General features: G+C 44.7%; 1 protein-coding gene across 1 annotated transcript; it reads right to left on the bottom strand.

Moving 5' to 3' along the window:
* Nucleotides 1-611: 611 nt before the first annotated feature.
* On the bottom strand, nt 612-14008 carry TXNDC2 (thioredoxin domain containing 2). The gene has a single exon (XM_082418532.1). It carries the CDS (start codon nt 11561-11563, stop codon nt 10721-10723), a length of 843 nt encoding a protein of 280 aa, XP_082274658.1. The 5' UTR covers nt 11564-14008; the 3' UTR covers nt 612-10720.
* Between the last annotated feature and the right edge of the window lie 1992 nt (nt 14009-16000).

The raw sequence follows: 16000 nt of genomic DNA, 5'->3' as shown, positions 1-16000 counted from the left end.
AATGTAATAACATGAAGAGGTGACAATATAATTACCACTAATTGAAAATATAAAAGACATTCAATCAACAGATTGTTTTACATAATGTGAAAATTATTTCCCTGCCTCTAATTCCCTTAAAAATATAACTGAGGCATAGTGAAAAATAGTATTTACCTAAATTATGTGTAAATTTGCCAGTGATTATTATACATATCCAGGTGTCTCTCTTTTCTTTAAATAATAAGGTTGAAAATGATCAAAAGTTGAAGTACATAGGATGCCCAAGGCAGACTCAGACCCCGAAGCTCATTCTTTTTCCCTACACATTAGTAAACTATGTTTTGTCTTTAATCAAGGGACAGCAAACCCCATCACAGGATTAAACATCTTGTATTTCAGATGGATTTTTGGCCATCCATCCTATTATTTAATTTAGAGTGAGATTGGTAAACATAATCTAGTTACAGCCATCCAGTTTCTCAAATTTTCATAAGCAATACAATTTCAGATTTCTGGTGTAGCCCCATGATCTACTTAAGAAATCGTAAGTGTAAGTGCAATAGCGAGGGCAGCACTCAAATGCCAAGATCTTGTCCATCCTGACTCCGACCCCTGAAACCAGGGTGACCCACTCATCCCTGGTTGTCCCAGGTGACAACCTCCTCCACTTCACACCCCTTGCCCCGTCATCTTCCCTGAGCGCATCTTGTTCCCATGTCCGGTAACCAGGTTCTGACTTTTTTACCCACAGATCACCCTTATGGCTTCAGAAACTTCTGCAGTCCCCTCCCAGTTTCTTGGGTCTCATCGTCACTGCTTCATTTTCAGCTTGTTGGCGTCCTCTGCTGCCTGGGATGAGCGAGACCTCTGCTTGCCCTTGACCTTCAGGAACTCTCCATGCCCCTGCTGGTCAGCTCAACTCTTCCCTCCTGGAGAGGGGACGTTTGGATGTGTTTCACTTGAATTGTTGGAAAGGCATCGAATCTCCATCCAAGAGGATAAACAAGGGTTATCAAGATCTCACATTTAAGCAAGTCAATGAGGTAGAGAAGAATCCTGAGAATTAGAAATCAATTTATTAATTTTTATTAGAAACAGAGGAGTTTTTGGTGTCCCATGTACCTGTAAACAGTTTTTCCAGAGGACGGCCTGTGGTTTCCGAATATTCACCTCATTCAAAACAGTTTCTCTGTCAATTCTGAATAGAACTCATTTCTGGCGTATGCACCCATCTTTCTGCCTTCAACCTGAATATCAACTATAAACATGTTTAGTGTCTGAACCACACATAATAAATCTTGGCCCCTTTCTTTTTAAAGCACACAAGGAAAGAATCGGTACCATGCATGGGGCTTGAAGAGGAGAAACGATGGCAGCTGGTATGCAACATATACAACTACCGATTTTATTTTAGCATTTTTACATCTATAGACATATATGAACGTAGCAATCCAAAATAAAGTGGGATTATAATTTGGCTTTGTAAATGCTTTTATAAAAACCTCAGATGCAAAAGCAGAGATTATTTGAAAGTAATCATCTTTATCATACGAGTGATTTCGCCCTCAGAGGGAGAGATCAAATTATTTAAGGGGATGAACACGAGGAGGAGCTCACCCAAATCCACTAATGTTGAATCGTTTCACTGAGACGCTGCTCCAGTTCCAGTCATTTGTTTGTCCGTGAGAGCATGACAACACACTATAGCCTGGCCCTTGTTAACTGGCATGATTTAAAGGAAATCTTCTTTAAAGCTGTCTCTGGGAGGCGGCTAGCCTCTTCTGCCATTTCTACACTGAGAATCATTAGCTGACTGGTGACTTTCTCCAAGTTGTGCTAATGTCCCTGAAAGATATTGATCTATGAGTCATTAGACCTGCATTTAGCTTTGCCTTTCAAAGACCAAGGGGCAGGGAGAGAGAAGCAGCCCTTCTGTCCACCCTCCTCAAGTCCCACCAGTAAGTGGTCTCCGAAGGCCAGAGACCCCCCGGGGTGCTTAGTGAAAGCAGCAATCACGTCCACAGACACCTTCGATGCCAGAACGACCCTGCTTCTCTCCGAGCTTCCCACGCCAGGTCTCACTCTTGCTTGAAGTCGCCATCTTGACCTAAAAGAAGATGACTCAACAGGTGCGCATAAAAGCACTACACTTCCTATCAATAGGCGACAGAATGCTCACATTTCCTTTCAGTTTTCACAATTCACCTTCTTCCATTTCAATCACTGCCCTTTTACCAACCTTAACTTCATGTGTACCGCTTTCCATTTTTTCATATTCACATCAATCATTTTTTTCCATTCTAGAATTTGAAAAATCCTGATTTTCCTAAAGCCTGAAGCTTTATCTGGCTCCATGCTATGCTGACCCCAGTGTTTGTCATTGCTGCCCTGGTTGACACTTTTCACCATGGGTGTTAAAGGATCTCCTGATTAAAGGGTCACTATTATTTCAGCATTTGCAGCCATCTTCTCCTTGTACTTTTTGGTTTATTTTGTTTTTTAGTTAACTTCTATCTCCATAGAATGTACCATTTCACAGTTCCCTTGCAAGATCTTAAAAACCTGCCCCAAATCACAATGGAATTCTCTAAGCAACAATATACCACATATTTGCTAAGTATAATTTATTTGAACATTTCTGCCTCAGAAAGACAAACGTGTTGATCATCCAAGGAACAGTCTGTATAGATCTGCACTATGAAATCAAATTGCTCATACTTACAGAAAAATTAATTTCTAAAGCATCACTTAAACCCCAAAATTGTCTTACCTTGTTCATATCCTTTGCATCTTTCTGAGTATCTAGTTGCTAAGTGTTTCATGCTGTCTTTGGATTCATATTCTGTATGCCATCTTTAGCGAAACTCAAGTGTTACCATAAGATAATTTGTCATTTGAATAAGGCACGGAGTATCTTGATTTCTAAGTCCTATAGATACAGACTTAAGGAAATCAGACTGGATTACAATGAAACGAGAAGGGGCGTTTGAAAGGCACTGGGTAAGTGCATGGCATCTTCTTATCAGGTTGGGTTTTTCACGGGAATTGATTGATGCTGACCACATTCTTGGTGTAGCCCTTGGTCCAACGCAGTGTGTCCAATGTCATCGCCGTCCCCTGCAGCAGACACGCTAGTCTGTCCAGCACCTCTTCCCTCCTCCCCCTCCCCCCGTGGTCCTGCTTAGCTCTGATGCTTTCATGGCACTGACCCTGCTGTGGGGGGCAAAGTGACCCAGGCCTGCAAGGTCTCCCCCAAGTACTCAGGATGGTGCAGGGATTGGCACATGACTAGACAGTCAAAGTCTTCGCAGGGACTTTGGTTTGAGTTATTAGGAAACAGGCTCACTTTTTATCTGTGATCACAAGCCAGGGAAGCAAGCGATGCTAAAATCAACACGAGCAGCAGAGCCAAGAGGTGGAGAACATCAGGTCCTGATGTTGTTGTTTGAACACCCACACCCACCTGAAGCAGTTTGTCCCCTTAGAATTTCCACTTTCAAGAACCAGTACTCCCTCCATTTTTGCTGGAGCAGGTTTGAGTTGGGTTTCCGTCACTTGCCACCAGAAAGCGAATATATCACCTACCCCACGACACCCAAGATAACCAAGGCGGTTCATCTCCAAAAGAAGAACTGCTACTGATTTAGTCTCTATGACTATCTGTCCTGTAAAGCCGGGAAGGCCCAGAGTGCACAACTGGAACACAGGACCTGCGGTTAAGTTCAGCATTCAAAGACTCCACCAGAGTACCCGTGACCTTGGGCCAGTGTGCTCACTCCCCTTTGCTTTGTCCTTCCAAATTTTGTATTTCCCAGCGGTTTCTAAGCAACTGGGGTCTCCAAAGTACTCTATTAATTGTTTGTTTGGGTTTTTTTCTTTTATTATAAGTAAGCGAAAAAAAATAGAATGAAAGAAAAAATATCCATACAGAGAGAGCCAATGACAACACTTTATGCTTTTTATTCCATTTTCAAATAAAATAGGGATCATCCTGTTCTTCGTATTTGGACCTTTTTATTCTCTTGCTTCCATTTTTCATTTCTGAGTGAATTTGGAAGAGCAGAGTCCTGCTTTCCCGGTCCCCGTATGTCTTATAAGCATGGACTGGGGGAAGGAAGGCCCTCCGTCTAGCCAGACCCTTAGGAGGCATGTAACCCAGACCCCACAGCCTGCTCCAGGAGGACTCCGGCCTGTAGCCCTTGTTAAAGCAACTAAACAAGGAGCCCATTAGACAGAAGTGGCTCCAGGGCTTTGGTGGCCTCTGCAAGCCAACCAAAACCAAAGCCTGAGATGCCTCAAGGGTAAGAAATTGAAACCCGTGGATCACAGCCAACCAGGCTTCAGGCTGCAGCGGTCCAACCATTTCCTTGCTTTGCTTCCCCACCTTCTCCGTGTCAGTCTTTCCCCAGCTCTTGTCGGCTGAGCCCCCCTAACAATTAACGGTTTGGCGCTGCCCAACTGGAATCAGTTTTTGCTCAAATAAACTCTTAAAAATTGTAATATGCCTCAGTGTATCTTTTAACAGCCTGTAACTACGATTCAGCAATGAACCCATTTTCTTATTCCAGGTAGGTCTTCAGGGCCAAGTTGAGAGAGAGGGGATGAAGTAAGGATGTTCCATAGACAATGTGAAGTGCAGGGACTTCCCTGGCAGCCCAGTGGTTAGGACTCCGCTCTTCTACTGCAGGGGTTGTGGGTTCCATCCCTGGTCGGGGAACTAAGATCCCGCATGCCGCGAGGTGTGGCTAAAAAATAAGAACAACAAAATAACGTGAAGTCCTAACTCCACTGGAAAAGCAGCAGCCTCGCATGTCATAGGGTCAGGTAGGAAGCGGCTCCTGCAGGGGAGAGGTCCTTGTGGGATTAGGCAATTCAGTCCCAAAGGAGAGATTCTGTCGTGGAAGTGTGGTTGTTACAGCAGTTGTGCTCTGGATTATCAGAGGATCTAGGGGCACGCTAGTGGGCATTCAAGCTAGTGGGGAGATCTCAGGGGAGACTGGACCCACCCAAGCCCGAGCCTCCTGTATGGCCCGTGTGGCCCTCTCTCCCTGGCGGTGGTATTCTAAACGGAGTCTCTGAGACTTAGGGAGCAAAGGCTGCTGGGAGGGACCCGAATCTAGGATAAGACCACCCTGTGGGCTAGGGCTTGGGGTTTCTGGAAAGGAGGGTGGAGATTAGAGAAAGGTGACGCTATGCCAGAGAGCAGATGTCCTGAGTTGAGGAAGCACGTTCGGAACGGGAGCTTATGGGGGCTGGACTTGAACTATGGATGGCTGGACGGTTTTCCTTTAACTATGGGGAGAGATTACTAGGCCCCGGCCCACAGCTACTGAATCTGATTTCTTGAGAACAGAGGCTTAGGTATCTGAGTGTCTAACAGCACCGCATGTGGTTCTATGACCGCTAGTTTGAGAAACGCTGATTTAACATGACCCTGACCACGCTTAGTTCACTCCCCCTCCTCCTGCGTGGGGAGCAGAAAGGAGCTCGACACGGCCTCCCACCGTCCAGCCTGCCTGAGGGTAGGAAGTCAGAGCATGCCTTTTGCCCTAGGGTACGAGAGCTTGGTGATGGGTCCCCCACTCACCCCCAGCCTTTTTTCAAGGTGGTAGTATCATTTGGAGCAATGGACACTGGCCTCACTGCCATCTGAGGCCTCGGCATCATGGTTTCTTGGTCTGTGCTTCAAGGCCTGCCTTCAAGGGGGACCACAGACCCCCTGGCACAGTCTCCTCTTGGGTCTTTGGAGAAGCCCCTGTTTCCACTTCGGGGCTGACTCCACGGGGCCATGGGGCAGAGTTTCTTAGGATACCCCCCTTCTCTGACATGCAACGTCAGGATGTGCTCCCTGGCTCCTAGGCCTTCCTTGGAAATGACGGTGTCAGTGATGCAGCCCAGAGGAGTCTTCAGGCCAGGCTCTGAGCCTCATCTTGAGCTGTTAAGGGCTAAATTGTGTCTTCCCCAAAATTCATATGTTGAAGTCCCAGCCTCTGGTACCTCAGAAAATGACTGTATTTGAAGATAAGTTCTTTAAAGACATGATTTAACTAAAATGAGGTCATTAGGGTGGGCCTTAATCCAATCTGACTGGTGTCCTTCTAAGAAGAGGAAATTTGGACACACAGACACCCAGGAGGTGTGTGAAGACAGAACAGTGCGAAGGAACCACCTTCAAGCCAGGGAGAAGCCTCAGCAGAAACCAACCCTGCCGACACTTTGATCTTGGATTTCCAGCCCCCATGGCTGTGAGAGAGACATTTCTGTTGTTTAATCCCCCAGTGTGTGGGATTTTGTCCTGGAGCTGTGGCAGCCCAAGCAGACCAATGCACAGGTCAAAGTTCACGAAGGGTCTGCACCTTTGTGGTTCTGCTGTGTTCCGAGGTTTGTAGCATCTTAACTCTCATCAGCTCCTGAGTGACTGTTTCCCTACATCCTTGCTAACCCTACTACTAAAGTCTGGTTGACTTTCGTTTGTATTTTTCTATCAGTGAAAAGTGTTCACGTTTATTACCAATTTGTTCTTACCCTAATATGAACTGCGTCTTTCGCTTATTTTTCTATTGAGGTGTTCCATTTTTCTCACTGATTTGCTGGAGTACATTTTTTAGTAAAAATATTGACTCTTATGTCACATATCTGGCAAATATTTTTTCAGTTTTTGTTTCTTGTTAATTGTGTTTATATTTTGGAATGGGAACGTTTAAATGTTTTATATGACCAAAACTCTTTAATTGCATTTGTATTTAGAAAATCCTTTTCCACCCATGAATCAGATGAATGTTTAACTAAATCTTCTTCCATTTTAAAATGATTTCATGTTTCATTTTTTAAATTTTTTAATCCAATTTTTATTCATTTGGTGTCTGGCATGGGAATAGGATGTGAACTAATTTTTCCCCAAAGATCTAAATTTTGCCATACAATTGAAAAATATATCTAGTCACGATCCTTCAAACTGAAATGTTTTCTTTTTCCTAAATTACTACTTACATAGCAAAGTCTGATTCTTGGTTATTATTATGTTTCATTGCTCGCTTTTCTTCATTCATCAATACAACTATTGGTAACACCACACTTACACACAATTACTATACTAATTATATCTGATAGGGCAAATTTTTCTTCATTACTTCTCCTTTTAGACTTTTTCCTACTATTCCTGTCTATGATTTAAGTATTTTGTCAAGTTCTCCCAATGACCTCCTTGAGATATTGGTTAGAATTATATTGTCTACTAATTAAGTGGAAAGATTCAACATCTTTCCATCTTTCTCTCCAAGAGACTGTGTCTCACTTCATTCAGACCTACTTGTTGTATATGTCTCCAAACTTTTAGATTTAGTCTTAATAATCCTTACCATTCTACTTAGGACCATTGCTAGATATTTTATTTTTTGTCACTGTTGCAAATGAGACATTTTCCCATGAAGATTCCCAATTACTTATCACTGAATCAAAAGGAAACTATTGATTTTGGGATGTTACTCTGAATACTGCCATTTTATTGAGCTCTCTTATCAATTAAAACAGGTTTTCCATTGATTCTTATTAAGACTCTAGTTAGATTAGCATCATTGACAGCCAATATGATTATCTGGAATCCTCCTTCCAGTTAGAAGTGGGTCTTACTTCTCCTTCATGCTAAATAGTAGAGGGGATAACAGTTGCTTGGCTCATTTTTTTTTAAGTACGTGGTTCTTTCTTAATCAGGAAAATGGAATTTCCATACTTGAGCTTTCTGAGTACAGAGAACATACCTTCGTCCTGGCTGCTGTTTGACTATTATCCAGTCAAGAGAAATGGGGCTGAGGGTGGGTGGTTTGAGGAGCATGGACCGATTCTCTGATAGTTTAGCGTTTCTCCCTGGATCAAACTAGATCATCGAGAGCCACAAGTTCGATCCCACTGTCTTGGCCTCGGAGCTGCCCTCCCAGAGCTGTGCGTTGCTCTCCTCCCTTAACTACGTTAGGAATAATATAAAATCACCTGCAGAATCTATCACAATTTTTTTAAGGATTTTTTTTAGGTCATTGTCCGTGTTATCACTTGGTAACCTAAATATGAAGAAAGACCTATGATAGAAATGTTTTCAATACTAAGGTCCCAGGAAAAGCAGCTGGTGTAACTCACTAATGTTGGATTTCAGGGCCTCCGGTCCTCCAAATCGCTGGGGGCTAAGTTGTCCAAACAGGGCTTTGGTAACAGAGGGGTTGGGTTAACCCACTGAAGTATGGGCCTAAATAGCTAAGCAGATAGAGTCATGTTAAAACCAGGCTTGGGACTTCCCTGGCGGTCCAGTGGTTAGGACTCTGCATGCGCTTCCACTGCAGGGGGCACAGGTTTGATCCCTGGTCAGGGAACCAAGATCCCGCAAGCTGCCCAGAACGGCCAAAAAAAACCCAGACTTGTTCAACATGGGAAATAGGAAAAAATCCAAGTAAAAAAGTCAGAGGAAGGTCTATCAGAGGAAAAGAACAGATGGGCTATATGAATCATAAGCAAAAGTCCTTTTATATGAAAATACAAAAGCTACATGTTTGTGCACCTTGAATCCAGGATTCTTTCATTGAAAAGTGCTTTCTGATGACAGCTTTGGCTTCTATGAAAGATTATTACCAGGATTAGTCAGATGAAAATTGTTTCTGAATTGAATATAAAAAAACATTGTCAAGAACCCCATCCATTATTCAATGTCTCAAACTTAAGGTCCCAGATGAAAATTTTCATTCTGAAATTCAGTTGTGGGAAAGCTCTGACTCCTTTTTCCAATTCCGATGTTTGCTCCTTTCCGGTAATGATATCTGGGTATCACTGAGTTTCCTTTTTCTCCCCACACCGCCTCATTGCTAAGAAGCTCGGAACAAAAGTTGCCACTCAATCAGGGAGTGAAACCGGCCCTCAGATATATTATTGACATATTATTTATTTTTATGCTCCTAATTTCCCCATATTAGTTTATTAACCTTATCATTAATACATTTTGCAGGTCATACTGAATCCTTTTGGAAAAAAAGACCGGGTATGTATGGTATTTTGGGTTTTTTGGGGGGGGTTATTTTTATTTTTTAATTGATAGATTCAATCATTGATTTACAATGTTTCAAGTGAACAGGAAAGTGATTCAGTTATACATATATATCTATTCTTTTTCAGATTCTTTTCCTCTATAAGTTATTACAAGATGTTGAATATAGTTCCTTGTGCTCGACAGTAGCATGTATGGTATTTTGTTTGCTGTTGTTAGGTAGTTGTTTTAACGCTCAAACGAGGTCCATGATTGACATATTAAGGAGAGTCAGGGTCGTCACACAACGGAAGTTGCTGGCACCATCCCACTCCTGCAGCTAAGGAGGGATCGTAACTCAACCAGGTAAATGCAGAAGCCAGCCAGGTTCCTCACCAGAGCCGAAGAACGCATGCCCCATCCAACGGAGCAAGCTGCCACTCAGTCCCTAAGGTTAGAGCAGTTTCTTGAGGTCATGCAAGCCTGGATTGCCAGATTTTACAATTTTTCAAGAAAAGCTACAATTCAAGATTTTAAAGGGAATCCTGTTTTTTGCCATGTGGACAATTAGTTCAAATTCTTTAAAACATTCTAGATCAGCAGAAGATAAGACAGTGGCTGACAGGGAATGGGGGGAAATGCAGAGTTGTCGTTCAGTGGGTACAAAATTAGTTATCCAGGATGAATAAGTTCTAGAGATTTGCTGGACAGCATAGTGTCTGTAGTTAATATGCTATAGTACACTTAAAATGTGTTAAGAGGGTAGATCTCATGCAAAGTGTTCTTAACACACACACACCAAGGAAAGGGACACACAGGGAAAGTTGTGGAAACAGATGATGGGTAGGTTTATTACCTCAATGGTGGTGATGGTATCACATGTGTATGCATATGTCCAAACTCACCAAATTGTATATATTAAAATATATGCATATATATGCAATATATATGTGTATACACACACACACTCTGAGACATCTGAGAACAGGTAGCAGAAACCCAGTTACCAGGATGACAAAGCAGGAACTCTGCTACTAGGGTGCTGATGTCATAATGGCACCAAGGATCACACTAACTTAAACTTGAACCATAAAGCTCATGGTCTGAGAAAACCAGAAGTTTTGAGCTGTCTCAGATTTTGGGAGCCTGGATCAGTAGAAAGAAGCCTGAACTTAAAATCTGGAAACATGGCCTTGGTCTCAGCTGTGATACCAAAGAATCCCCTAGATGTTTGTGGAGCCCGTGACATTTCCTGAGGCCTCCATAGCACTTCCCGCACATGAAGGAGGTTAGATATATGTGAATCCTTCAAATTCTTTACTTTCTTATCAGAAATCCCAAAGGTATGTGAACATCAGAAATTTCCACTCATCATTAAAACATGTCCTTCTACAGAAGAATTGTCTAAATTTCCAATGTTGCCACTAGGATTACACGAGCTGAATTTTCAAGAGTGAGTGAAAAAAAAAAATCAAGATTAAAAAATAGGGGACAACTGGACTTCCAATCTCCACCAAAGGAAATTCTAATATCACACTGTCCCATCAATAAGAACACAGTCACAATAGGCGTTAGGGCTTTGACTGCTTCTTGGAAAGGGTTGAGCTACTGTTTCTGATTCACATGCAGGTGTCACTTGGACACACAGTTTTGTTACCCCTCATCTTTTTTTGTAAATAAAAAAATCACAAGCTATGAACAGCCGACTATTCCTAATGCTTTCAGAACACACAATCACTTTAATGCTGTAATGAGTGTCTCGAGTTTTTCCTTAAGGGCACCAGAAAATTCGCCCACCTTTTCTTGTTTCTTATAAAACTGAAAGGTTGGGATGCAAACGATATTGCAGTCTTTCGCCAGCCCCTCACACTCGTCAGTGTCCACTTCCAGGAACACCACATCCTTGTGCTTCATGCACAGGGATTGGAAAAGGGGCTTGATTGACCTGCAAGGCCTGCACCACGTGGCCGAGAAGTCCACAGCCACCAGTCTCTCCCCAGCTTCCTTCAGCGCCACCTCGAAGTCTTCCTTGCTCAGGATCACCTTCACCAGGTCCTCCTCCAGGACCTCCATGGCTTCATCTGCTGACTGCAGGTTGCCTTCTATTGGCTGGATGGTGTCTTCTAAGGACTTGGGGGCGTCACCCTCCTTGAGCAGAATGGTTTTGGCTGAGAGCTTGAGGGTGTTGCCCTGCTTGCGCAGAATGGTTTTGAGGGGGGAATTGAGAATTTCACCCTCTTTTGGCGGGATGGTTTTTTCTGGGGACTTGGGAGTGTCACCCTGCTTTGGTGAAACGGTTTGGGTTGAGGAATTGGGGGTGCCAGCCTCATTAGGCAGAATGGTTTTTTCTGGGGAATTGAGAATGCCACCCTTGTTTGGCAGGATGATCTTTTCTGGGAAACTGGGGGCATCAGCCTGCTCGGATGGGATGGGTTTTGCTGAGGAACTGAGAAAGTCACCCTGCTTGGGCAGGATGTTTTGGGTTGGGGAATTGGGGGTTTCAGCCTGCTTGGGGGGGATAGTTTGGGCTGGGGAGCTGAGGGTGTCACTGCCCTGCTCAGGTGGGAGTGTGTCCATGGCCTGTAGGGCTTCAGACCGCTCCGCAGGTATGTGTTGAACGCTGCTGACCTCATGGACAAAGGCCTCCGGGGTGTGTGCTGGGACCAGGAGTGTCACATGGCTGGATAGAACCTGTAACGATGGACTTTCTGAAGAAAAGGGTAAAAAAATAAAAATGCCAAAGAAGAAACAAAAAAATTCTGATCATCTACTCCAAGGAAGATGGGTGTCATTCTCAGAACTTGTGAATGTAGTCTTATAACAGATGTACTCATTTGCATAATCACATTCAGCAGAAGGCCAAGCAGCATGCGATTACATGTAATCTTCACGCAGGTTTTTTGTTTAACTACAACTTTGTCTGCTTAGTTCGACACTGCAGCCAACCCCCTTAGCACATAGGTCCCCCTTCCCTCCCCCTTACCTGTAGCCTCACCTTCATTCATGTCTGCTTGATTGACTGGCCTCATTTCCGGTTCTTCCGGGGCTCCAGCTTCATCACTTTCCATTTCCGGTCCTTGTCGCAACCCACCCCTACTTCACAGATGTCTCATAGTGCCAGCGAGGCCATCCCCTGCAACCTTTTCCAACTGAACGTCATACAGGGAGTAACAACTTGTATTCGGGCGGTGCTCACAGCCGGTTTGCCCTCTTTGTTCTCACAAGGGTCGTCCTTGACAGTTTCATGACAGCCTGGGTTTTGGGGCTGCTCTGTGTGTGAGGCTATGCCCAGTGCCTGAAATGAATTCACAGCCATTATTTCCTACAACACAACACACCACTGAGGTAAGTCCCATTATGATCCCCACTTTACAAGTGAGAAAACTGAGTCTTAGAGAAGTTATGTGACCCGCTCAAGGTCTCAGAGCTCATGGGGGCACAGTTTCCAAGCCCACACTCGGAACACTGGGCTGGGCTGCTTGCCGGATGCCCTGGCCAGGGTGGGTAACTTGAGACCACCTCTCCTACCCTCTCCCTCTAGGATCCCCAGCTCCTGCTTTCTCTTTATGACTCACCCACCATAACCATCAACATCCTCTTAACCATGTCACCCTCCTCTGCAAAGTCCTGCGTGCTGGTCAGATGTCCGGTTTGGACATTGGGAAGGGAGATTACGACACAGAGGGGTTCCCTGACTGAGAAGAGGCAGAAGTGAAAACATCGCCCCCGTCCATGGAGACCAAGAACCAAGAGAACAGTACCTGTGTCCCCTCTCCAGGTAGAAACCTCAGCACGGACACAGATTAGATGTGTTCAGAGGAAAGCTGGAAGCAGAGGAGGACTTGCCTCCTACTCCATCTGCAAGACCAGGGAGGGCCCACATCCATGTGGACTCCAAATCCACATGGCAGCACGGGTCACAGGCAGATTCTTGGGCCAGGGATCAGGAAGTCCTCACACCCCGGAGTGGGGCTGTGAGTGTTCTAAGACCAGAGAACCAGTAGAAGCTCAAGGAGGAACAAAGAAGCCACAGTGGAGGTGGATCTGCGGCCAGAAGCAAGGAACAGAGGCACAGGCTTGAACAGTGGGTGACAGCACGGGGCCCCAGCCCTAGACAGGATCCACCGTCCTTAGCAGTTCCCAGTTCAGGGACCAGGCCAGACCAGCCACTTCACATGGGGACTTGGCAGGAGGTAGAGGGCCCGGGGACAGCTCATCCACACAGCCTTGTGCACCCACATATTATGGAGAGGGCAGGAATCAGGAAGACTGAGCTGCCACCAGAATAAAACCATGTTCCTTAGACTGAAATTCCACAAATGGGCAGACTGAACTCCATGCCCCTGCTCCTCACCATCCCTCCCAAAATCCCTTTGAGATCAAGCTCATGGGGAAGAGTAGATGCCTTGTAGGAAAATTTTCAAGTCTCATTATATCTGCACATCTTAATAAAAATGAGGAAATCTGTGGCCCCGTGACATTCATACTTGGGGATCTGAGTTGTGTTTTAGCTTTGGCAGAGTTTTTCCAGTTATTTCTACTCTTCATTTTGAAATTCAGATGGATTCCAGGCAACTTGAAATGTTGATGCTGCTGAATAATTTTCACTCAACTTGTCATAAAACGTATTTTTTTACCTTCAGCACAAGCTCATCCCCAAATTGCTCATGAACCCTTATGTCAGTCATGGTTCTGTCAGGGAAACAATCAGCTATTTTAGGCATAGAAAGATTTGTCTAATCAGAAAATAGCTGGAAAGGCTGCTTTTGGGCGAGGTGTCCAGGAATGATTCCCAGAAATAGGAACAATGCTGCAGAACTGGCCTGCCAGGGGGGCTGCGACCTCCTTTTGGAGGATAGCAACCACGCAGGGCGGGTGGTCAGGAGCAGGGGCCCCAGCCAGTGGTGGCAGAGAAGAAGCCTGGGCCCAGGTGAGGGAGATTTGTCACCACAGGTGACAGAGCTGGAATTTTATTTAATTTGCAATGGGTGTCCCAGAAAGTTTTGAGGAAACATGATCTGATATGCAGATTCACTGTTAGCATTTATTGATCTGACTTTAGCAGATTCACTGTTAGCATTTATTCAACCATAGATTTGAGAGCCAAAGACAGAATTCAAAGAGATCTGTTAAGAAACGATCGCATAGTTGAGAGAGAACATATTGAAAGCCTCAACTGGGACAGTGGAAAGAGTGTTCAGGGTTGGAGAAATTCCAGACATAGAATTTACATTGTTTGATAAATGCTTGAGAGGAGCTGAAATTGAATCTCGAATGCGGAGCCTGGGCAGTTGGGAGAAAGCAGTGCATGAGACACACAGGTAACAGGGGAACGGGGCGTGCATGCCCAGAGGGGCGTTGTACCCGAGGCAGGACACCCACCTGGCAGCTGGAAATCAAGGTCTGATCTCCGGAGAAAAGTCAGGCCAGACCAGCATGTGGAAGACAAACACCCAGAGGCGACAGTTGAAATCCTAAGATTGCAGGGGATCATTAGGAAGGGGTATCAATGGAGGAGGGTTAGGAGCACGGATTTGCAGGAAGCACCTGCATTTGAGCAGGTATGTGCAAAGGGGGGGGGGGCAGGGGAGCCTTGGAGCCCAGGCCAGAGGCCAGAGAAGGAGCATCAGGAGGTAAATCAACAGCCTCGGGTGCCCTTGGGGAAGTGGGGGGAGTGAGAAGAAAGAGGGCAGTGGTGGGGCAATTAGGTACCTAAATTCAGGTGAGGAGTGAATAGAAGGTCACGGTTCTCCTTTAAGAATTCAATTAGTGTGAAGGAAAGAGAGGGTAGCTTGATGGGGAAAAGGAGATGGACCGTAGTTTATCAAACTTAGAGACAATTTATGCATATGTGTAAGTGAACAAGAGGAGAAAACAGTGCAGAGGGAATTTTAAGGTGGAAGCAAAAAAAAAAAAAAGCTTGGGACATGCTTTAGAAGTGAGTTGGAATCCTTTTCTGAAGGAGCAAAAAAGGAGAGAATAGGTACAAATCCGGAGAAAACTCAAGGTAAAGGCGAGCAGAGAACACTAGCCACCCTTGGGTCATTGGGGCCCACTTGGGGACAGGGTTTGGGGACTGGGTTCTCTGAAGGAATTCAATGCCTCGGGCCCTATAAAGTCAGACGCTGATCCAGAAGCCATTTCAAAAAGCCAGTGAAGAACTTGAGTCCCGGCTGAGTGATGGGGTCAATGTCAAAGTCAGGGACAAGGAAAAGATACATGAAGCAGTCTGAACAGTGGGTGGAAGGTCAGCACACCCGCAGTTGGGATCAGGTAATAGTTGAGTGAAATCTCGTTAATCGTGATTCAGCTCTGCCAGCCTGAGCTGCTTAACCCTTGGACCCCCGGCCAGCACCTCCTCCCGAGATGCAAGAGTGGCAGCCTGGCCTCAGCATGGTGGGGGGCTGTCCTGCTCCCCAACTAAGTAGACCTCAGAAGGCCAGTTGAACCCTCTGTACTCCTCCTGCACAAATGAGAACAATCGTGCCTCCTTCTCAGATTCATGTTGTGGATAAAATGAGATACAGTTTGAAAGGCTTTAGCTCATGGGAAGCATTCAGTGAATGTGGATTTCCTTTCCTTCATTCTTTTATTTTTACAGTCCTTATAATGAGAGTAAAGAAAGGGGAAAATAGAAATCGTCAAAGGTACAAACTTCCAGTTAGAAGATATATGAGTCCTGGGGATAGAACGGACAGTGTGGTGACAATAATTAATAACACCATGTTGCGTATTTGAACGTTGCTAAGACAGTAGATCTTAAAAGTTCTCAGCACAAGAAAAAAAAATTGTAACTATGTGAGGTGACAGATGTTAACTAGACTTATTGTGGGTGATCATTTCCCAAGATATACAAATATGGAGTCATTATTGTACATTTGAAACTGTTATGTGTTAATTATACTTTAATTTAAAAAGTTAAATTTGGGGGCTTCCCTGGTGGCGCAGTGGTTGAGAATCTGCCTGCCAATGCAGGGGACACGGGTTCGAGCCCTGGCCTGGGAAGATCCCACA

This window comes from Balaenoptera physalus (assembly GCF_965194825.1).
Source record: "Balaenoptera physalus genome assembly, chromosome: 12".
NCBI classification, from domain to species: Eukaryota; Metazoa; Chordata; class Mammalia; order Artiodactyla; family Balaenopteridae; genus Balaenoptera; species Balaenoptera physalus.
Note: the sequence above shows the minus strand (reverse complement) of the source record. Positions and strands in the feature narration are given on the sequence as shown.

Coding starts and splice junctions, on each gene's coding strand:
- TXNDC2 (XM_082418532.1), bottom strand. CDS start 11,563: ATGGACACACTCCCACCTGAGCAGGGCAGTGACACCCTCAGCTCCCCA.